The 23,402-nt window shown below is 40.1% G+C and overlaps 2 protein-coding genes and 1 pseudogene across 2 annotated transcripts; all 3 read left to right on the forward strand.

The window, feature by feature from the left end:
- Positions 1-326: 326 nt before the first annotated feature.
- LOC144648449 (uncharacterized) lies at positions 327-5,591 on the forward strand. Its single transcript, XM_078508000.1, has one exon. The coding sequence runs from the start codon at positions 327-329 to the stop codon at positions 5,589-5,591; it is 5,265 nt and encodes a 1,754-aa protein (XP_078364126.1).
- Positions 5,592-5,913: 322 nt separating this feature from the next.
- On the forward strand, positions 5,914-7,547 carry LOC144650268 (uncharacterized). The gene is made up of 2 exons (XM_078509943.1): positions 5,914-6,435; positions 7,031-7,547. Exons 1-2 carry the CDS (start codon positions 6,375-6,377, stop codon positions 7,276-7,278), a joined length of 309 nt encoding a protein of 102 aa, XP_078366069.1. The 5' UTR covers positions 5,914-6,374; the 3' UTR covers positions 7,279-7,547.
- Positions 7,548-17,279: 9,732 nt separating this feature from the next.
- On the forward strand, positions 17,280-22,004 carry LOC144648450 (uncharacterized; annotated as a pseudogene).
- The last annotated feature ends 1,398 nt before the right edge of the window (positions 22,005-23,402 follow it).

Here is a 23,402-nt window from a genome sequence, read left to right on the forward strand (position 1 = left end):
CGTTATATTATCTCATAGTTTATCCATAGTTTGAATATTTGTGTCCGAAATCATAATTTATGCAAATTGTAATTATGCAAAAATCACGTGATCAAAAAAGTACGGACCTCGTGAAGGAAAACCTTCGGTTCTTGAAGTTTTGTAAGCGGACGGGTCGATTAAGGATTTACATATTAAACAAGGACGAGTCTAGTGACTGTGAGCGTGTTTCTTTATTTGGTGTACCGGGAGCAACCTTTTCCCACACCAAAAGTGGCGACCCTGCCAGGACATAATCTGAACAAAACGATAAACAAGTATCGAGCGATCGAGTGGAAAACATAAACATGGTGGACGTCGCTGAACAGCGCTACGCGAAGGACCTAAAAAAGGCAACCTACTACGTCAACGAGATTAAGGAAATGGTCGATTTGAGTGTGAAAGAGGATTTGTTGTCTGCTTACGAGAAGATATGTGACATAAGCAAGACCCTGGAGGCTTCGGCAAATCTTGTCAAGGACGCCATGTTGGAGGCTGAAAAATCATTTGAAGAAGTAAAAGGCTGGTCACAAGCTCGCAAGGTAGATTTCGTACCTATTCATGAGTTGAGAAGCAGACTTGCGAATGAGTTAAGCGAACTGGAGAAACGGGAGTTGCACAAACGGGAGGAAGATTGGTTCGCAAAGAAGGTTGAGCTCGAAATGGAATTGGAGAAGAAGAAGGTCGAGCAAGCAATGGCCAAACCCCAAGCAGTGAAGTTGCAGAAGTACACAATAACACCATTCCATGGGGACTGTAAGGATTGGCTTCGCTTTTGGAACCAGTTTGTTGTGGAAGTGGACAGCTCGAAGATTTCTGAGATAAGTAAATTCAATTATTTACTAGAATTAGTTGAGGGGGAACCGAGAGAGCACATTTTGGGGCTGCCACACACCCCTGAAGGCTATAACGAAGCAAAGAAGATTCTTGAAATGACTTTTGGAAAGGACATTAAGGTCCACAAGGCCTTAATTAATGATTTAGAAGCCTTGCCAAAAATAACCAGTGTACACAAAATCAGAGAGGTGCACGAGTTTTACAAACAGTTGTCTAAGACAGTCCGAACCTTAACTACTATGAAGAAACTAGAGGGTGCCCAGAGTTATGTGTACAGTATAATGGACAAACTGGGTCCTGTGAGAGAGGCTATGGCCCAAAAAGATGATGACTGGGAAGAATGGGGACTCATGGAGCTAGTTGATAATTTAAGGAAGTACACAGACCGAAATCCCCTACCCTTAGTGGAATCCAGCCCACCAGCTTCAAGTGATACTGTACCTGAGAAACAATACAGTCATCCAAAAAGGGAAGACAAATTGCTGATGTCCGGGGGAACCTCACGGCAGCCACAATGGCCTCCACCCTGTGTCTACTGTAGCTTGAAAAATCATCGTAGCAGTGATTGTACGAAAGTCTTAGATATTGCTAGTAGAAGAGAGCATTTGGCCAGAAATAAGTTGTGTTACAATTGCGCCAAGCCTGGGCATCTGGTTTCCAAATGCGAAAAGCGAGGGTGTGGGAAGTGCAAGGGGAGACACCATACCTCTATATGTGACAGGATGAAGACAACGCTTTCACCCCACCCCACCCCTGTGACATCGGGCAGGTCTGAGAGGTTTTATGGTGTAGTAGATGCTCAAACTACATTGCATGCAACCGTCATTGCTAAGATCAGTGGAATACAGGCTCGAATCATGTTGGATAGTGGAGCCGGAAGCTCTTACATAAGCTCAAATCTGCTTACCAAGTTAAACCTTAAGCCATACCAAACTGAAAGGAGGGTCATTGAGCAAATGTATGGGACAGTCGACAGACAAGTGGAGATATACAAAGTCACTGTCGAGTCAAATGTTATTGAGGGCTTTGGATTTGAACTAGAGTGTATAAATGCAGAAAAGCCAGTCCTGACTCACCTTCCCAACCCAAGAATCTCAGAGTTGAAGAAAGCTAATCACCGGATAAGGAGACTAAACTTCAGTGAGGAAGCAGCAACAGAAGATAACCTACCGGTGCATGTGATCCTGGGGGCTGCAGATATACAGCGAATTAAAACAACCGAGCCTGCTGTTCTGGGTACAAATCCTGATGCTGATCCAGGAGCAGAGTTCACTATGCTGGGTTGGACTATCACAGGAAAGTCAATGTTGTCAGGTACTGAGACTGAGAAGGGTTTCTTTTTGAAATCAAGCCAAGATGAATTCAAACAGATGTGTTCGCAGGAAGTCTTGGGACTTTCAGATGAACCTGATGAGCAAGGGTTGTTCCATGAAGATTTCAAGAATCAGCTACAACGTTTAGAAGATGGAACTTACTCAACAAGGTTACCATGGAAGTCACATCAGCTCTCTTTGCCATTTAACAGAGAACTGACCTTAGGAAGGTTGCAGAGTACTACCCGAAAGCTAGAGAGGATGCAGAAACTTGAAGAGTATCACACAGTTATGGAACAACAACTGGAAGAGGGAATTTTGGAGCTGGTGCCAGAAGTCCAAACAGGGGAAGTGATTCATTACATCCCACATCAAGCTGTGATTAGAGAGGAGGCAGAGTCTACAAAGATGAGAATTGTGTATGATTGCTCAGCAAAACGAAACCCACAGTCTCCATCATTGAATGACTGTCTGGAGGTTGGCCCTCCATTACAGCCAGCAATCTTTGACATCTTGCTCAGAAACAGGATGAAACCTTTCTGCATTACTGGAGACATACAAAAAGCCTTTCTTCAAATTAAAATCAGTCCAGAGGACAGAGATGCCCTTCGCCTGTTGTGGTACGATGATTTAAAGGAAAGGAACATTGTACAATACCGCTTTACAAGAGTTATTTTTGGGTCCGGTCCAAGCCCATACATCCTTGGTGCTACGCTTGAGAAACACATTAGTCAGTATGAAGAAAAATACCCTGAAACTGTGAATGAGTTGCTTCTGAATACCTATGTAGATGATGTGCAGTCTGGTGGTGATGGCAAGGAGGAATTACTGAAATTCAAGGAGGAAGCAACAGAGATTATGGGCGAAGGTGGATTTCAGCTGCACAAGTGGCACAGTAATATTCCGGGAATCGAGAAACTGAGTAACAATGAACTGGAACCACCTCAAGTAGATTCAACTTATGCCAAGGAGACCGTTGGAACTCAGCCACATGAATCAAAGATCTTAGGAGTCCCATGGAACAAGGAAAAAGACACGTTTTCCATAAACTTTGCAAAAGCTTTGAATGGTGTTGAGAAGGGACCATTGACAAAGAGAAAGATGTTGTCTGCTATCAATAGTATCTTTGACCTGCTTGGAATTGCCGCACCCGTTGTCATCGTAGGAAAGATACTGTATAGCGAAGTTTGCCTTAGAAAGCTCAATTGGGATGAAGAGGTACCAGAGGACATACGCAAACCATGGGCTAAGTGGCTAAATGATATGAAGAAGTGTCCTTATGTGAGCCTTTCCCGCAGTGTTGTTGGTGCAGGCCTGACCAAAATGATCTTGCATGGATTTGCTGATGCCAGCAAGTTGGCTGTGTCAGTAGCTGTGTACGCCTTAGCAATTCACACCTCTGCACCAGTGCAGCAGACTCTGCTTGTGGGAAAGTCGAGGATAGCACCAAGAGACCAAACAATTCCCCGCTTGGAACTTGTTGCAGCACATACCCTGAGCAAACTGATGCACCATTTGAAGGAAGTCTTGAAAGATCAACGCATTGAAGAATATCACTGTTGGGTTGACAGTACGACAGTGCTTTACTGGATCAAGGGCCAAGGGACGTGGTCCCAATTTGTACGTAACAGAACCAAAGCTATCCAAGACAAGGAGTACTTACAGTGGCATTACGTACCAACCGGCGACAACCCCAGTGATCAAGGAAGCCGTGGCGTCGCACCTAGCAAAATGGGGGAGTTGTGGTTTCGAGGACCAGAGTGGCTTAGTGCTCATGACCAATGGCCAGATCAACCTGAAGTGTCTGGGAGCCCAGAGAATGACAAGGAAAGAGTGACACCTAAGCATGAAAAACAGTTCCTAGTCAAAGAAATGGAAGTAGAAAATGAGACAAGGGACACTCTTCTGAGCAAATACACGTCTTACTGGAAGCTTCTACGAGTAACTGCATTCGTAATGCGATTCATAAACAATTGCAGAAAGCATAAGAAGCAGAAAGGGCCACTAATGACTGAAGAACTCCAGGCAGCAGAGAATTTCTGGATCATTCAGGCACAGGCAGCACAAGAGCTAAAGTCAGATGTGAAGTTAAGAGCGGACGAAGAAGGAATATTGAGATGTGTCGGCAGAGTTCCCAATTATCATCCAGTTTTCCTACCACGAAACAGCAAGTTGGCTGCCTTGATCGTTCAGCAAGTTCACGAGCAGATGCTGCATGGGGGAGTTTCGACAACCATGTGCCATGTGAGAGAAAACTATTGGGTACCAAAACTGAGGTCACTAGCAAAAACAGTGATCCATAATTGTAACCTTTGCAAACGGTACTGGAAGAAACCAATTTCAACCTCACACAGCCCAGATTCTATTTTGCCAAGTTTCAGAACTGAACTGTCAAACCCTTTCACCGCCACAGGAGTGGATTTTGCCGGACCTGTCTACTACAAGATTACGAAGTCCACAACCTCAAAGGCATACATTGCACTATTCACCTGTGCCAGTACTAGAGCAGTGCATCTTAAGTTGTGTCGTGACCTGTCCGCTGAAGAGTTCCAGAGAGCACTAAAGGAATTTGTTGCCAGGAGAGGCTGCCCTCAGACCATTGTGAGTGACAATGGAAAAACGTTTGTTGCCACTGGGAAATGGTTATCTAAGCTGAAGAAAGACCAGAGTTTGGCAGACTATTTGGGGACTTTGGAGATAAAATGGAGATTTAACTTGGCCAGGGCACCATGGTGGGGAGGATTCTTTGAACGCCTTATTGGCATCATGAAGAGAAGTCTTTCAAAGGTGGTCGGCAAGAGCCTACTGACCTTCCAGGAACTAGAAGAAGTCTTGCTCGATGTTGAAATGACCATGAACAACAGGCCACTCCTCTATCAAGGAGAAGAATTTGAGAAACCGGTGCTTACCCCAAATACCCTACTCAGAGGAGAGCCCATCCCTATCCTGGAGGAAGACCTGGAGAAGATAGGGGAAGAGAATGTCACTAAGCGGATGAGGTTTTTGGAGAAAAGCAAACAGCACCTTCGAAAGAGATTCATGAAGGAGTATGTTCATGCTCTTGAAGAAAGGCAGCAGAAGTCTGAAGGGAACACTGAGAAGATACCAGACATTGGGGCAGTGGTGATGCTAAAGGGTGAAGCGAAGGATAAGGCAATGTGGAAGCTGGGACGAGTCGTGAGCAAGATTACCGGCAAGGATGGAACAGTTCGTGGATTGAAGCTGAAGCAGGGCAATGGATACATCGTAGAGCGCCCCTTGCAACTTGTGTGCAACTTGGAGATTGGAGGGGAAGACCCTAAGTGGAAACCAAACCCTGAAGCCGAAGTTTTCGTCCCAAGAGTGGGACCAAGCCGAAGAGCCAAACAGATTGCTAATGATCAAATCAGGAACATTGTTGAACAGGAACTTAAGGACGATTAGAGTGACATTTAAGGTGTTAAGTTAGAACACTTAAATGGGGGAGAGTGTCCGAAATCATAATTTATGCAAATTGTAATTATGCAAAAATCACGTGATCAAAAAAGTACGGACCTCGTGAAGGAAAACCTTCGGTTCTTGAAGTTTTGTAAGCGGACGGGTCGATTAAGGATTTACATATTAAACAAGGACGAGTCTAGTGACTGTGAGCGTGTTTCTTTATTTGGTGTACCGGGAGCAACCTTTTCCCACATTTGTATTCTATTATATTCTACTAGGCAAGAAGAACAGGGTGGAAGTGGCGAGAGCTGTATAAACAAATCACTTGCCATGAAGAAAAAGGTACAGCAACAATCATTGTGAGCCCCAACAGAGAAAACATCCGCCTAAGTGTGATAAAAGTGGATCGGCCAAAATGTCTATCAAATCTTAAATGGTTGGTGTCTCTTGTGAAAGAGAAAAAGGAAGAAACTCCAAAGACAATCATTTTCTGTGTTAAAAAGTCAGAGGTTGGTAGCCATCTTAAGGATCAGCTTGCTACTTTCATAAAGGACAATGCCAGGATTGTCAAAATCATTTCAGGGGAGGACAAAGAGTTGGCTTGGATATCTGATGTCTATTCTTGGGGATTGTGTCTATGCAACATGGCTAGACAAATTGCCTACCGACAGAATAGTTGGAATCTTCCACTCTCTCACCTGGGTGAAGTACAAATCTTGTGTGTCGAGTTCCTTCAAGGGTAGTGATGGTGTCATTTGAATTGTCATTGCATCACCTGCCCTTAGCATGAGATGGCTTGGCACTCTTAATGAAAGAATTGGCGAAGCTTTGCATCCCGAACTGCCAGGTTAGTTTTAAGCAGAAGAAGTAGACTTTCTCCAAGTCGCCCTCTATAGGCGAGCAAAGCTAGCTGAAAAGCGCCGAAAAGCGACACACAGCGAGTTTTTTACAAAAATATAAATCTCATTACAATGGCTTTGTTTTCATTTATGAAATATCGTATTGGCTTATGTATAAATCAGTCGCTACAAATTGCAGTTTTGCAAATATTTAGGTGGTATTTTGTAAAGACGCACACTACATACTTCTATTAACACATGGATAGTCTAGTAGGGTCAACCCCTGGTGGTTCACGTCAGAAGAACGAATGGCATGCCAAGACCTGCAAGTGTTATATTTACCGTTTTAACCGACTTGTGGGCAGAGTGTTATACCTTTCTACTGGCCCTTATTGGCGCTCTTTATATGTTCGCGCATTATCAATTAGTTCTCAGTTGTTACTTTGATAATGGTCCTGGTATGGTATTCTTGCTTACACGTGTTGTTTTCATTATAAATTAGCAAAATATGTTCTTTGGGGTTGTAATTATTTTGTATTTAAACCGTCTATACTTGTATACCCCTTTCTAGGTTCACGCTATAACTGTGCTCTTTTATTTTAGGAAAATGGTGTAAAATACAGTACGCAGTTCAAGATGCAGACATTCTTAAACATTTTTTGTTTAAGTTGTCTACTGGTGGCGGGACAGTGCAGAACCCACATGCCGTGGTCATTTCGCCGCATCGCCGTCTCCCCTGCAAGCGTCGTGCAAAATGTATATCATTTAGGATGTACGATTTGGAACCACCAAAGAAAGTTCTGGCTGAAAAACCTGTCCAGTTAACCTCCGAAAGTTTCTTAAAGGGGTGACACCCCTTCACAAACAAGTGGGTTAAGTATGGCTCAACGGATCGCCATGGCTAGGCTGCTGCTAATTTGATTATAGTCAGTCAACCATCCAAAAGAACACAAGTAGAAGCGAAATAATTTGCAAGGAAAACGAAGGCCGCGCAAGTAGAGAATTGGAACTACTCTGGTGGCCTAATATGTACAGTAAATGCAGCGGAGGAAAGTTTGAGCTTCGATTCTTTATAAGTAAATGTTCCTTGTAAAGTATTTCCTACAGGACTGAGCGATAAGCAAACTTTGGCCTGAGTCAGAGTAAAAGAATTGAGAAAAAAATGTAAGTTTCTGTAGTTTGTTTATTTAAGTTTCAGTTTGTGTTGTTTTCAGTTTAGTTTATAATGTAATTTCTGTTACTCGTATTCTGTTTCAGTTTTAACCACGCTGAACCATCGATTTGTCATGTTATACATTGTAATTTTTCTCTTGGTCTGAAGTAAAGGTTTACACATTTGAAGACGTGCGTCTATAAAGTTACTTGCCGGTGTTGTTGCCGTATTTGGCAGTTATACTGAATGCCAATAAGCCTTGGTCCAATACTGTTACTTTGCCCAAACTTCGACCAGATATAGCAAGAGGCAAGATGGAGCAAACTTGTCCAAGAAGCAACACATGGCTTTCATAAGAAGTGTATATGGTCATTTTTACTCGTGAATGCACAATGAACGAGTATAGTAATTTTTAAATCCAGAGGGAAGAAAATAAATCAAAATGTCTCAATTAAAATAGATAACCAAGAAATTGAGCAAGTAAAGCACACAAAATTCCTGGGTTTACACATAGATAATGAGCTATCGTGGAAATATAACATTGACCAAGTTGCATCTAAAATATCAAAAATGACAGGTATACTGGCAAAGGCAAGACACTACTTATCTCTCAAAACTTTACAAACAATTTATGACACAATGGTACAACGTTACTTGACATATTGCACAAGTACTTATCCAACAAGACTCAACTCACACTTTTGCTTTAAAGCCAAAAGTTAACGCCGTCCCTGGAAAGTTAAGGTTTATACGCCGCTTATGGATTGGAAATTTGATAATTCATCTCCACTGAGTGTCCCAGCTTGAACTGTTCTTTCACCGTACTATTTCTTTAACAATTTCTTACAAAAGTTTGCCCACTTTCAAGTCAAAATTTCGAGGCGACGAAGACCGGATGTGACGTCAACTTTTGCGTTTGACCGCTGTGAAAGCATCATCAGTCATTCGTTTCGCAGGGGCAGTTCTCTCTTCCAATAGGCGTCTCTATTTCTATTTCTGTCGAATCAGCTATTCATGGAAGTGTCTCAAAGAAGAGATTTTACTGTGAATTGCAAAGTACACAGTCACAGTTCACTTATCTGGAAAGCTTACTTAAGTGATGTTGGACTCATGGGCCTTAAAGGAATAAAAGGTCCGATTGGCTTAAAAGGGAATCACCTAACCTAATCATGGAAGTGTCTGAAAGGAGAGATTTTAAGTATCTAGTCACAGTACACATATCTGAAAAATTTACTTTTAATAGCGATGTTGGACTGATTGAATCATCCTACATTTGATTGTTAATAATGTGTACAAAGGACTCGCTCACTGTCCTTTGCATTGGAGCTCGTCACTTAAGGACTCACCCATATTTTATGTTTCTTTTTGACAGAAACCTGGCAGCAGTTGAGGCTCAGCTACAAGATCTAAAAGTATGTGTAAAGTGTGAAAGGACCAAAATTGTTTTCTTACGAAGTTAATAAGTGAAATGAGAGCGGTTTTCACTTGAGTGTTGAAAGGTAATTGCGGTTGCTTTGGTTTTGCATTACTACGATCGGTGATTGGTTTAAAAATCTGGCGCCACTTTCTCAGCCAATCAGAACTAAAACCAAAACCAATCGTTTTCCTGCGCTTCGTACCAGCTTCATATATTTGCTTCGTGTTTTGATTGGTTCACTGGATTGTCTATGTCCTTTGTGGTTGGCCAGAGTAATAACTTTGGTTTTGGTTTTACTACACTCAATTGAAAACTGCTCTATTGAGTAAACAATAACGTCATTACTCCGTAACTTGGCTTTTAAATGTGATTTTAGCACAAATATTTCACTGTTTTATAGACAAGCCCATTTTCCAGAAAACAGCTTCATTTCATTGTTTGCCTCCTGGCAGACAATAACTAATTTACATAATGTGGAAACCATCTTTTAATTGCTTTTAGATGAATATTTTATCTTACTTTTATAAATTTCTTATCATTTTGTAAACGCCTTAGTACATCTTTTGTATTTGTATAAGTTACCTTATTACTTTTTTTGTTTTACAGTTATTTATATATTTGAATAGCTATCTCCATGTCAAGTCATCCACCTAACTATAGTCTTTTTCATGCTTTTCAGTTTACAAGCGATTTAAACCTTGAGTTGGAGCAGAACGAAAAGGATATCTTGGCTGAGTAAGTGGCATTTTCTCCTTGACATTGGGTTTATACTCTGACTTTCAATTTCCGAAATTGAGCAAAAACTTGTAACTGATCCCTATGATTTGTTTCGTACAAAGTCTTTGCACATTAATTCATTGCCATCAAGTATTACTTGTATATTTGGAAAATCAAACTTAGCCAATCAAAATTGAAATAGATTAAACTTAGGAAAAATGACTTTGTGTGTATCATTTTCCGTCTAATTCTACTTTCGTTTGACAATTTTTTAAAGGGGGATTCATTCAGTACTTACGCACCAAAATGTGTTATGATAATTTTTTGTCACTTTTAAGGCCTTTAAAAATAAAAACGCTCATCCATTTGTGCTTTTTGACAGTGAAATGACAAATGCCCAAAGAGAAATTTCTGAACTCACGGTATGTGTACGCTTTTTGTCCATAAATGTTATATTTTATTTACCGGTGATATTTAATAAGTGGCAAGAACACCATTTACTACTTAGCTGAGTAGTTGGATCAGTTTTCTGCTATCTTAACGAAAAATAAACAGGAACAGCAGCTTTAAAATCATTTTACCTTTTCAATATTTTATCATGTATTCTTATTCGTAAAATTATCTCATAGTTTATCCATAGTTTTAATATTTGTATTCTATATTTTTATACTTTGTTTGTTGGTATTTTTAATGCTATATATATGTTAGTGCTTTCCTTGTTTTTATGTTAAACTTTAACCGCTGATATCTCCAAGGGGATTTAACCGTTTGACTTGAAATTTTGGAATATAGTTAACACCCGTACGGAGCAACGGTTGGTGTAGTTCGGATTAAAGAGGTTACATTGTCTTTGAGATAGATGCGGTTGAAGTTGAGATTTTTTATGTGTTACAATATTGCTGTTATCATGGGCTTTCGTGCACACGTTTTACAATTGATGTAATATTCGTTACTTTTGGCAACATCTGGTCTCTACATATTTTCTAACAGTCACAGTCATGAGTGCGCCGAAGAAGGGAACGCGCCGTCCCTATACGGCTGCAGAGTCTCAGGCTGTACTGGACTTTGCCGTCGAGCACGGATTGGATGACCTGTTGGGAAATGAAGTATGGAAGCTGGCAGAGAGGTTGGCCATCACACCTCACTCTTGGCAGTCGATGCGTGATCACTACATCACGCTAATTATCAAACCGGCTGCCAAGCGACCACGTATCGCTCTATTATCACCACCATCCACCACACATCCACGTCCACCTCCACACGCACCACACCTTCCTCGTCCACATCCACCTCTACATCCACATCCTCATCACATTTATCATTGTCCGCCACGCTTGGCACTTCCATCATCTTCAGGCCAAGCACATCCACACGCACCACACCATCCACCTCTGTATCCACCTCCGCTACATCCTCTTCCACACGCACCACACCAGCCGCCTCCACACCCTCCACCTCTGTATCCACCTCCGCTCAACGACAGTGATGGGCCTGGTAATGTCATTGTTCGTGTTTGTTTTATGTAACAAAAAAACACACACACACACAAAAAAAAGACTACAGCAAAAATTCTGAGACTTTCGTCAGGGATAAAACATGAGCTAGGGTGCGCCAACTCCTAGGGAGTGCCCCACGAATTATCTCAGTCTGCTTGCTTGTTGTTGAAAAAAAAATGCTCGTCTCTGTGTGTTGTCCGTGTAAGTATGTGCAGTGGTATAGTGTTGTTTTTCAAATCAAGATAAATTTAATCCAAAAAGCAATTTTGTCTCCAGATAGAAGTTTTTTAAAGAGGAAGGGTGTTTGCTTGGTGACAGGGGATATAGCCTACGTCCATACCTGATGATGCCCCTTATCATGGATAAAGTATCAACACAGACAAAAAAAGGCATATCAAAGGAGCCACACAAAAACAAGCGTCCTTGTGGACAGACCTTTGGCGTTTACAAACAAAGACTCGGCTGCCTGGATTTCTCTGGAGGGGTTATGCAGTTCTCTCCAAGTTGCTGTTGCAGCATAATTGTTTTAACAGCAGTACTGCATAACATGTACGTGGCCAGCAGGAACTACCTCATCAGCCTACAGATCCATGGGTATGGATATGGGTAAAGGTTTCCCCGAATTCAAAGCAGGGTAAAGAAATTATCCAAACAAATGTAGACTGATATCGGTTTAATCAACAATATCCAGAGTCTAAAAAAATAGTATATTAGATCCTCCATTCAACAGCAACCGCCCTCCTTGACCTTATCAATCTAATAATAGACAGGGAGATTGCGTGTAAGTTTACTCTGTCATGCGTTTTTATTTGACAATGTCGAAGTGGACTGTCGTCAATTGGAACAAGGAAAACAGTTGTTCTGTAGTTCCAGGAGCAGACATAACAAATCAAGACTATTCTGTAATATAGATAGTGGAGTTTCTCTAGATCTAAAAAAAGCCCTCGATATGGTTGACCACCCACCCTCCCCCAGGGTATCCACGTGGTGCCCCCAACATGCCACAAAAATATAAGGAAAATGGCAACAAATTAAACGATTTAAACCAACGTTAATGGGAAATGGATAGAAATAGTTAGTATGCTTTGTGCTGAAACGGACAACCTATCGACAAAATTTTTAGCAATGTAGGATAAAAAAAATGCATTTCTTGATAGAAAGATGGAACAAGATGGAGATAAAGGCAAAAATATAACCAAGACAATTAAAGATGTTACAGAGTAAAACTGTTCCACAATGTCATTCCGCCTCATCAACTCCAATGTTCAAATCCTCCTCTAGTTCATCCTACCGCTGGACCCTTGCATCTGGAATCATCACGAAACGTGCTGCCACTAAACACTTGTGCCCCCTCAATAACTGACCAGTTGAACAGTATGGTTCCAGCCCTTCCTCACCATTGGCATGGCTGGATGATATACACATACCACCCAAGGTGGAAACGCTGCAACAAGTTAAAGAGATGTGGGAAATTGGTTGTCCAGGATGGCCCATTTAAAAGACTGGACCATTGATGGCAATTGCAGCATAACATGTTTCGTGAGAGCATGGGAATTTAGATGTTGTTTAAAGTTTGAGGTGACCATATTAAGCGGTTGCCCAGAAAGCGAGGTTCCACTGTATTAACCCATGCACACAGTCGGATTGCCCACAGGGGAAGGTAAATTACAACAAAATGGCTGTGAGAGAATTATGCAGAAGTCAACCCCCCAAAAATCAACATTTTTCTTAAAATGTGCAAGTTTCACACAAAACAGAGGTCTGTAACAAGCCACATCAAGCTGGTATAACAACTGATGTTAGCTCCAACATTCCTGCATATGATAGAAGTCGACTTAATATAATACTAATACTAAATGTGGGCTATAAAAAACAGACCAATACACAAAACATGTTACCCTTTACCCTCTAACAGTGAAATCAGGACAAAAGGTATTAAAAGAATATTGCTTCACCTATAGATACTAAGAAACATATTGTTTGACAATGGTAAAGAATTCTGTAACAAAAACATCGACATGTTTTGTCTAAACAATGGCCGAATGTTCTCACTAAAAATTGGATCAAAAACCAAAAAAAGTGAAAAATAATCATTTAATTCTTTAAATTAAATTTTATATCTAAAAAATAAAACAAAGTAAAAACAATAAAAGTAAAACAAAAATAATGGAAAAAGTTAATATAGAAGATTTCCAAATGCATTTGAGCATTGAAAATCCTGTGAGAACGTCCAGGCATTTAATGACCATTTGTCCTGGAAATTTAAAACGAAATGTTTGATTATGGCCAAGCATTCTCGTAGCCCGCTGAACCCTTGTCAGTGGTCTTCAAACCAAAAATGGCGGAGGGCTCGATCAGAAACAGTGACTGGGAGGATGATGAGGAACTGAAGTCTGATCTGCAACGATACGTCTTGCAAAACCTTATGCAATGGGAGATTCAAACAAACTTATTTGAACTTAAAAGGAGCCTAACCACACCCACTCTGCCGATGGCCAACCACACCCACTCTGCCGATGGCCACGATAAGCTCATGGGAAATGGTCATGGGCTTTATAAAAAGCACATTCCCCTAGCGTTGTATGGCCTACAAGATGTGTTCAGTGATGACATACTCTATTTAAAGATTTGGACATCAAATTCAGATCCAAAGCTGGTAGGTAGATGGTATTTGGACCATCGGTACAAAACATAAGTGTTATAATATGTGTGTGATTGTATAATCATTTACTAGGATGAGGATCAAATGTCAGAGTGAGTGCAGAGTTTATAATAAGTCAATAATAATTAGTGAATAGGCCTTTGGTAAGAACGAGTTCAAGTGCTCCGACTAACAAAATGGCAAGTTCAAGTGCTTTGACTAACGTGATGTCTATGACTCCTGGCATTCTGCTTCCAGGAAAATTGAACGAGACTTCTACAGATAGAAGATAGGAAACTGGAAAGTTTGGAAACAGATGTGGAACAATTCTGTGATCATTGTGAAACTTGGCACAAAGCCGCCAGAATACAAGGGAACATTGTTTCTGCACGGCATTGGTGTAGACGCGTTGAAGATTTTTAATGGTTTTCAATTCGATAGTCCAGATGATAGAAACAACCTAGGCAAGATTATTGGGAAGTTTGATCACTACACGATCGGTGAATTAAATAAGATATTTGAAAGATACAATTTTAACACAAGAAACCAACCCTGGATGGTAAAGACTATTTGGTTTCCATCGACTTCTACAACTTTTGGGAGGTAAATAGATTACTAGACAACATAACATTCTGCAGCAAGACAGGCTACAAGGGGCTACTTTATGAGGAAGGGTAGGGAATGTTCTGCCTCCTTTGTAGGAAGCACAACGTCGCTAACACAAAAAACAAACGTAAGAAGTTTTATTTGGAACCAGCAGTACGATGCAAGAAAAAGGCAGTAGAGGAATATGCCAAGTCGCAACAACACTCAGCACCTATTTCTGCCGAACTGTTGAGTAGGGTCTCAACCTTTAATGAAGAGATAGAAAGAAAGGAAAAGACCAGAGATGATGTTTACTACAACACATTTCTTGCCATATACTGGCTCGCAAAGGAAGAAATTGGGAATAAGAAGTTCGGCAGCTTGAATAAGAAGTTTGGCAGCTTGCTTGAGTTGTTAGAACAGGTTGGACTTAAAGACATGAGATCTTTCCAGCACAGATCTGCTGGCTCAGTAAGGAAGATGTTTTTACTCCTGGGTAAAGTTGTTCGAGACACAGTTACAAATCCCTTTTCAGACGTGAGAATCTTCAGTTTGTTGTGTGACCAAGCCAATGATGTTGCCAGTAAGGAGCAACTTATCATGTTCATTAAGTTTGTAAATAATTTCTTGCTTCAAGTGATCTCCTTGAGAAGTCGACTTCGGCAAATGTTGCAACAATAACCAATGCTATCCTAAAGCAGTTGGAAGAGTCTGCGATTGATAAGCATAAGTTTGCAGGTTTTTCTAGTGATGGCGCATCTATAATGACAAGAAAGACAAATGGTGTAGCCGCAATTCTCTGAAATAAAGCCATTGATTAACATTCACTGCATCTGTCATCGACTGGCACTGGTATGTGCTGATGACTGTGATACTATTTACAGCAAGTGGAAAAGATTGTTTATCAACTCTGGTCTTTTTTTGACAATTCAGCAAAGAAGTCAGCTGCCTTTATATAATTATTAACCAGTTTACGTTGAATCTTTCATATTTTGTAAGATGCCGAGTAAAGAGGATCGTTTTAAGTACATATTGAAAATGTATGTTTTTACTTGTAAACATCAGAGTAAAATGTTTCTACAGATGAGGCACAAACACATTTCTGGAACTTACGAAACAGATACAGTAGAGAAAGAAAACATTGAAGAAAGTTAGTGTCTGGAGCTGGACGCAATGATGTGTCAGAGGTGAAATCATGTGTATCAGAAATATATCCATACTTACAGTGGCTAGACCCCTTTATTGCTGAAAGAATCAAAGGCTCTTTGAGCCAACTTATTCGTACTATGTACTTCATGGATTGTTTGTACATGCTTTGCTTACTAGTTTCGAAATGCATAAATGTGTACAACGCAATGCATGCCTACGAGCTGTACATTTCACCCTTTTCCAGCAAATGTCGTACAAATACTTGGAACCTCTGGTTCGTTTCTTTACTTCTTTACAACATTGGTTGAGCAGTTTACGAAAGCAGGTGGGTTAGCAATGCATAAAACGATTGTGCTACGTATTCATGCTTGTGACAGTGACTAAAATTTCTTTCTGCCTTTTTGATCAATTAAATAATATTCCAAGAAATAGAGCAGTCTTGTGAAGATTATAAAACAAACATAGTTTTAACCTTAATTGGCCTTTTTAAATTTTGGCAACAGCAACAGTAAGGATGACAAAGTACATTTACTTTATCTTCGTTGGCTTAATTTGTTTACTTCTATGAAAATCGCAAAATGAGAATTTTTTTTGACTAAGAAGAGGGTTGAGACTGTTAATTTCCTGGACATGTTCTTTGTTTCGAGATTATATCCCTTGACTTTTCTAAGTGACTGAAACATGCCATCCAGTTTTCATCTGACACATTGGTCATCTTATTAACAGCTTCGGTGGAGGAAACGATTAAAGTTTCTCCAAATACACAATGAAATTCAATCCATGTTTGTAATGAAAGATTTCATTAGGAATATTTAGTTTGTTACAGTTACTAGATTCATGACCTTATTTTCATCAGGCAGATGAAATGCAATATTCTTCTATGTGGAATATAGTTTTGTTAATATTAATAACCAGAGCTACCTAGAACAATGAAATATGGCTACATGACAGCCATGTCAAAGGAGAATATCTTGAACACCAAATGAACACCGCACAAAAAATATTTTGCTTTGGTGAAGACTGATAAACTTAAATCTAATACCATGATTTTACTTCCGTATGTTAGATGGATTGGAGTATACTTTCAAGTAGAAGTGCACCCTTGTCAATGAGAAAAGAAATAATCTTGACAGCACTTACTTGTTCATAAAACAAAACCCAAAGATTAAGCATGTGAAACAGAAGGACGGATTTGGTGGAAAGATGTGAGGGGATGACTGTTGGTTGTACTGCTAAGGAAGGAAAGGTTAGTATTACTAGCGGCTACTAGTTTTAGTGATTTTAGCGAGTTGGGCTAACATCGCTAAATTTAGTACTCGCTAAAAATCTCAGTCTCAGTCAAATTTCAGTTGGTCAAAAGAAGAAGACACAGAAACAAACAGAGGGGGTAAAGAGAAAGATCAAAAGCCAAAAGATAAGGAAGAGAAAAAAAGAAGAAAAATGAAGAACTGCAGAGGCAGAAATGCTTGCCAAAAGCTAAGAAAGACCAGGCAGCATCCAGATGAAAACCAAGCAGACCAGGAGATCACTATCTTTACACAAGAACCGGTGCGCCAAACAAACATCAGACCTTGCCAATCCCTAATAGACCTGACTCCACCAGCTAAGCAGACTTCACGTCCTACCTACTGAACAGCTGACCACACCACTCCAGCCAACCTCAACGGACAGAAACCAGACTGCCAGAGACAGACATGCAATCGAGGTCACAAAGCAACGACAAAACTCCAGCAGGACCCACCAATTCTAAGAGAACCTCTGCACCCAGGCGTGGCTCACATTTCCAAAGTGCAGTTGCAGAAAGTAGTGACGAAGAAATTGACGAGGAGGTTGAAAATAACAGTGAACAGATTGACATCATCTCTGATCATGGTTCCTCAGATTGCTGAAAACAAAAAAAAAGCTGGAGGTTGAGGCGTAAAGAAAGCGGTTGGAGAAAGTGCACAAGAGACTGAACATAGCATGTAAGTTTTCACGATTGTATACTGTTTTGCACATGTCATGTACATTTCAAGTGTCATTTTTTGCATCTTGTCCCCGTGTTTAAGTTAAAAATGGATTCAGCTTTACACGTTATTGAAGAAAAACACATGCTGGTCTAGTTCTTTGAGTTTGTTTGTATGTAGTTGTACCTTCCAAACTCTCCTAGATCTTTTTTTGTCACATTTCATTTGGACGATAAGCTTTTTGCCTGTGAAACACCCATGACCTACAAGAGAAGTAGATAAAACACAGCTTAATCAGTACTATTGTTTTTTGTCCTTTTACAGCAAAGGCAAAGACAACTGAGGATGTGGAAAACAACCGGCCTGCAGCTGGAATTCTTGAAAAAACATTGGCCACAGAATACAAAGTACTGTGATAATCTCGTACATGTACTTAAGACCCTTAACAGATCACTTTCCGTTACATTGGCATAAACATCATACACCGCATTTTAAGACAATGAAAGCAGAATGTATTCAAAACCAGTTTTTAAATTATCATCACATACAGCAAAGTTCCCGTATGTGATCTCTCTCCTGGGGAGGGACTAAGTACCTCATGGTTACAGCTTGCCTGAAGGATAGAAAATTAATTTTTTTTGCATCCTGAAAGGTGTCTGTAAATAGAGAGTTGCACAACTATAGATTTAAGATGCTCTTGATAGCACCTGTATGGTGGCCCAAGCTACTGCAAGCACGACGCAAATGAAAGGAAAAAAATCTGTGTGTGCATTTCGCGTGAAGGCTTGAAACCGAGTAGGATGCTAAAGTTTGCCACTTTTTCCTTGGGGGTTACATTCAAGATGGCGTCTAATTATCAAGACGAAATTCATGCAACAGTCTGGGAGGAGGTGTCCAGAATGCTTGGGTCTTCTCGACCACAGCTGGAGATTGGTTGAAGGAACAAGTTCCTCTACCAGTTTTGTTAGCTCTCAGAACTCTGAACGTACTCTTTCGTTCTAAGAGTTCTATGAAAAGCGCAAAGAGGATTGCCAGAGTGGTTTCGAGCCCCCCAGGAAGAAGATGAGAGGGGGCAATTCAGGCCAATCCAAGGGCAACAAAACACAGAAATCGACGAATGTGGAAATTAAAGTCAGACAGATGGGGTTATCAAACTGTGTTGTGGAAAGACCCAAGTTATTACAGTCAACTCCTTGGCTGACAAAGATGAGATGATGGCATCACTCTCAGTCGACGCTGACGATGTGGAAGGCAGATATGCCACTCAGCTGTGTCTTGTGAAGTGGATTTGTTTGTTTGTATTATTTTGGACATCTCATTTTTAAATTTTCGATAACGGGTTGGAACTTGTGTTGAAGTTTTTTAATACTCTGTTTACCGTGTGCCAACGCTATGCCCCTTGGTTTGGAGGTGTTGTCATGTTGCTCCGCACCTCGATTTACTTTTTGCGCAAGAGACTTGGGCTAGACGATGACAGATAAACCAAATGCGTTGTTTGCCTGAATTGTCATTCTCTGTATCATTTCTTGGATTGTTTCCTCACCCTTGGCAGCCAACAAATTCCTAAGAAATGCCCCCACTGTCCATTTCCCAACCACAAAACCAGGTTCCATGCAACGTGCAGAAAACTAAATGGAGGATATCTTCTAAGGAAGGTGCAGCTTAAAACTTATAAAGTTTACAGTTACAGGAGTGTTTTGGAGACGTTTTTATCCAGGAAGGATTTCTGGTTAAAATGTAACCAATGGAAAATAGGACACAATCTCAATTCCGCTCCTGAAATTCTGGCAGATGTTTTCAGTACTTGTTTGTCGGAGAAGAACCTTTTCTTTCTGGAGATAGGTCCTTAGGATATAGGTCCTTAGGATTAATACTAAATGTAGACTGGTTTCAGCCATTCAAACTTGCCAGGTACAGTGTTGGCGTTGTTTATCTTGTGGTGATGAACCTCCCTAGAAAGGAACGGTTCAAAGTCAAGAATGTTATCCTTGTTGGTGTGATCCCAGGACCACATGAACCTTCTCGGTCTATCAACACGTTTCTGTCTCGTTTGGTGGACGAACTTCTTTTGCTATGGATTGGTTGAAACTTAGGCGGGAAATTGTTAAAGGTGTTCTTTTGTGTGTTGCTTTGGATCTACCAGCAGCCAGAAAGGTACTACATTCTGTTTCTTACATTATTTCTCACCTCTTTTGTCGCCCCTTTAAAAATGAATACTCTTTTAACAAATAATGTCTGCAGCACGGACAAGTTTACCCTTATACCCGAAGAACAGTGCCGACCAACAGTTAAATGGCAGAGATTCGAGTACATAACAAACGAAGAAACCGGCCAGAGAAAGCTGTTCCTTATATCGAAGGAGACCTCTCCTAGAGAGATGTTTGAACACTTTGCTAGACTCCTTCGCAGCGCATCAATTTCGCGCTAACTGGCAACACACGCAAATGAACAACCTGCCAAAAGATCACGTATGCTGCGTGCACGATTATTCAGAAAATTACTCGTGCCAACACCAAGACCAGCTTCAAACTCTGTACTTTTCACAAACACAGGCCTCTATACATGTGACAATCCTGCACAGGCATGCCATTTTAGATATCGATGGAGTGGAAAGTACAGATGAAGAGCCCAATGTAGTAATTGAGCACCTGTTCGTGATTTCGCCAGACTTGAAGCACAACCACCACTCTGTGCACAAAGTGCGGTCACTTGTGGCAGGTCATTTACAGAGCATTAATTATCCCGTTAAAGTTTTGCACGAATTCACGGACGGGTGCTCAGCACAATATAAAAGTAGGCACTGTATGGGTGATGTAAGTCACTCAGATGTCGACTTCGGGGTCACGACCATCAGGAACTTATTTGAGACATCTCATGCAAAAGGGCCTCAAGACGGCGCAGGGGCAAACCTCAAGCATAAGGCCAATATGGCTGTCATTAAGAGACAAATAAGAGGAAACTATACTATAAATAAAAGTATACAAAATACTGCGAGCAAGAAACATTTTTAAGATTTTCGAAAATGCAGGGGTCAAGAAACCACGAACTTAAACCTTCTCAAAAAACCTTTCATGATTTTCTTGTGCGCTTTTTTTCTGACAGGCTTTTTCAAAATAGCTTGTAGCCGTGGCGTTAACCTTGCAACAGAACGTCTGATCGCAAGTTAAACTTGCATGTATTTTCTTTTTAATCTTACATGCCAGGTTAAATGTAATATTAATTTTGTACGTCTTTCTTTATTCAAATTTCAATAGTGTCCACATTTATTGCTTTTTACTGTTATTTTAGTAGATACTACAAAAAAGTTTTGTTCATTCATTCACTTATTCTTTCTTTCTTTCGTTCGTTCGTTCTCTCAATCATTCATTCATTCATTAATTCATTTCACATTTTTTTACATGTCTGACATGACCAACTTATTATAAATTTCAGGTATTGCATTTCAATGTTGTGTACCATTGAGAAGAAGGTTGAGTCTTCCATTCCAGTTTGAGATCTAGAATAAGAAAGACGGATAAAGGAGATAAGATCCAGGAAACGGCGAGGCTCATTGTGCGATCAAAGTTTGAGGACGACGGATTTGAGAGGACATATGTCCCACATTACCAACGAGGATATAGTGACCAAGACTTGCTTGTGCTTTCAGGTATATACCAATGGAAGATCTAAGTGATTCTTGGGAGGGGGGGGTCTTTATTTATCCCTAAGTGTCTATTTATTGCTTTTATTCATCAAGGAATCATGGCAAAGATATATGTGTGTAAATCAAGAACAATATACAATAACCATTTATTATAAATATCTGTTGTGGTTTAAATTTATCTTTGGTTTAAAACCTTTTTAGCCAACTTTAGTTTTTATTGTCCCATATTCATTATCATAAACTGAAACAAAGCAAATAAAAAAATAAAATAAAATAAAACAAGATTGGAAAATTGTCAACCTACCTACGATAATAATAAACCACAACATATCCATCTAGGTGTTTAACAGTTTATGATGCTTTTCATGTAAATAATACATGACGTTTATACAAAAACTAATCATCATTGTTGCACATATATTATCCGCAGGTTTGGCATCCCAGGGAATCTTATTGATGTTTGAGAGAGTTGCATTAAATCTGGGCCTAATAATATGGGTTTATATGCTACCGAGGCCAGTGAACAAGACATCCTTATGGAAAAGCCCCATATTTCTTATTTAGGTATTAATTCGAGTGAAAATAAAGTCTGTATGTATGTATGTATTATATACAATATCTCTTATTTATCTATTAAATTATTTATAATATACAGTGGGGCTGAAAAGCCCTGACTGGAAGATTCAATTAAAAGTACAAACTTCGTTTCTATCTTGTAAGTTTTCAGAAGGAATTCAGCATTAAGTCCCTGCCTTTGGGATATAGATGGCCTTCGTCTACACCACAGCCTCTGGTGGACTGTGACGTGGCAGTGTGTTGACAACCTTTACATGTGGCCAGCAATTGACATGTAAAAAGGAAAGGAAATAAGACCCAATTATATGGCATATTGAGCAGAGTTTAAATCTTGTGTACTATTCCAGCTGTTTTTATGACGTTTCCATTTATTGAGGCCTCTTTATTCCAATTGCTTAAATTGGAAATTCACTGCAATGATCATTTATCACTCTCCCTTCCTTTAATAAAAAGACTATCGATGCTTGGCCACTGGGAGGGGATGCCAGGCATAGGCAGGGGATTTGACAGCAATTCTTTGCTCGTAGTGGGGACTATTTACCACTTTAATGGACTTTTTTTTAAACATTTTATTGAAGTTAAGTGACTCTTTTGAACATCAACAAGAGCTCTTAGAGCTTAAAACTGCACTGGTCTCGTGAGCACTTTAGGGGAGCCATGTGGGGGGGGGGGACAAAAAATGTACCCCCCCTTATCCCCTTTGCCTGCGTCTAGTAATGTTGCGACTGACAAACAAAATGGTAAGAAAACACCTTGTGTGACATTTCATGGTTGACTAGTTCCATCGGCAATTAAATATTTTTCTTATAAATTATGCTAATCTATATGCTGGCCAAATTTAATTCCCACGATCCTGATCCGTGAAACCAAAAAATCGCTTATCTGGACGACGGGATTTTTCAGGCGAAAGTTTACAACTACTGCCCCTGGGACTGCAAGATCAGTTCATAAGAACGTTTGGCTTCACTCCAGGAACGTAAGTATCCGCGAAAATTTCGACAGTATTCCTCATTTACATAAAACTGAAAACTGGCCCAATGACAATGTTTCGCAGTTTCTAAAAAGTTAGTTCTATTTTTGAACCTCTTCAACAGTTCAAAATTTATTTGACCCTGTTTCAGTTTTCGTATTACAATAGACGGTTGTAAAAATGCAGGGTCTGACAAACTTTGTGTGACATTTCATGGTTGACTTGTTCTAGCTGCGATTTATAATTTTTCTTATATGCAAATTTTGGCCGAATTCCCACACGCGGACGCTGAAGCTGTTTTTAGAACAGAGGGTATTTCCCTAGCATACCAAATGACGTAAGCGGTACAAGTCAGGGCATGTTTGCGAAGGGAATTTTTCTTTTTATCTCTAAAATCCTTTCAATGACACAGGCCCAAAAAAAAAAATAGATTACCCTTTAAAGAGAAATACTTTGCAGTAAATTTGTTTAGTAAAGACCAAAGGATTCGCAAAGATTTGATAGGTAGCTTATAATAGCTTTAAAACATTACGTGACTTGAGCTCTAGCCGATCGAAAGTGAAACTTGTCATGTCAGCACATTCTTTTACACCAACGTAATGGTATTTATTCACAGATTCTGGCCCGCTAAATTATATTTCTCTTTGAAAGCGTGAAAATTTAGTGTTTTCCATGAACCAAA

This window comes from Oculina patagonica, chromosome 4, assembly GCF_052425735.1.
Source record: "Oculina patagonica isolate OP01 chromosome 4, crgOcupat, whole genome shotgun sequence".
NCBI classification, from domain to species: domain Eukaryota; kingdom Metazoa; phylum Cnidaria; class Anthozoa; order Scleractinia; family Oculinidae; genus Oculina; species Oculina patagonica.

Bases quoted from the DNA above. Each gene is read 5' to 3' on its own strand.
- LOC144648449 (XM_078508000.1), top strand. From the start codon at position 327: ATGGTGGACGTCGCTGAACAGCGCTACGCGAAGGACCTAAAAAAGGCA.
- LOC144650268 (XM_078509943.1), top strand. From the start codon at position 6,375: ATGAGATGGCTTGGCACTCTTAATGAAAGAATTGGCGAAGCTTTGCAT. The intron at 6,436-7,030 runs GTTAGTTTTAAG...CTTTTATTTTAG, and splicing joins TTTGCATCCCGAACTGCCAG to GAAAATGGTGTAAAATACAG.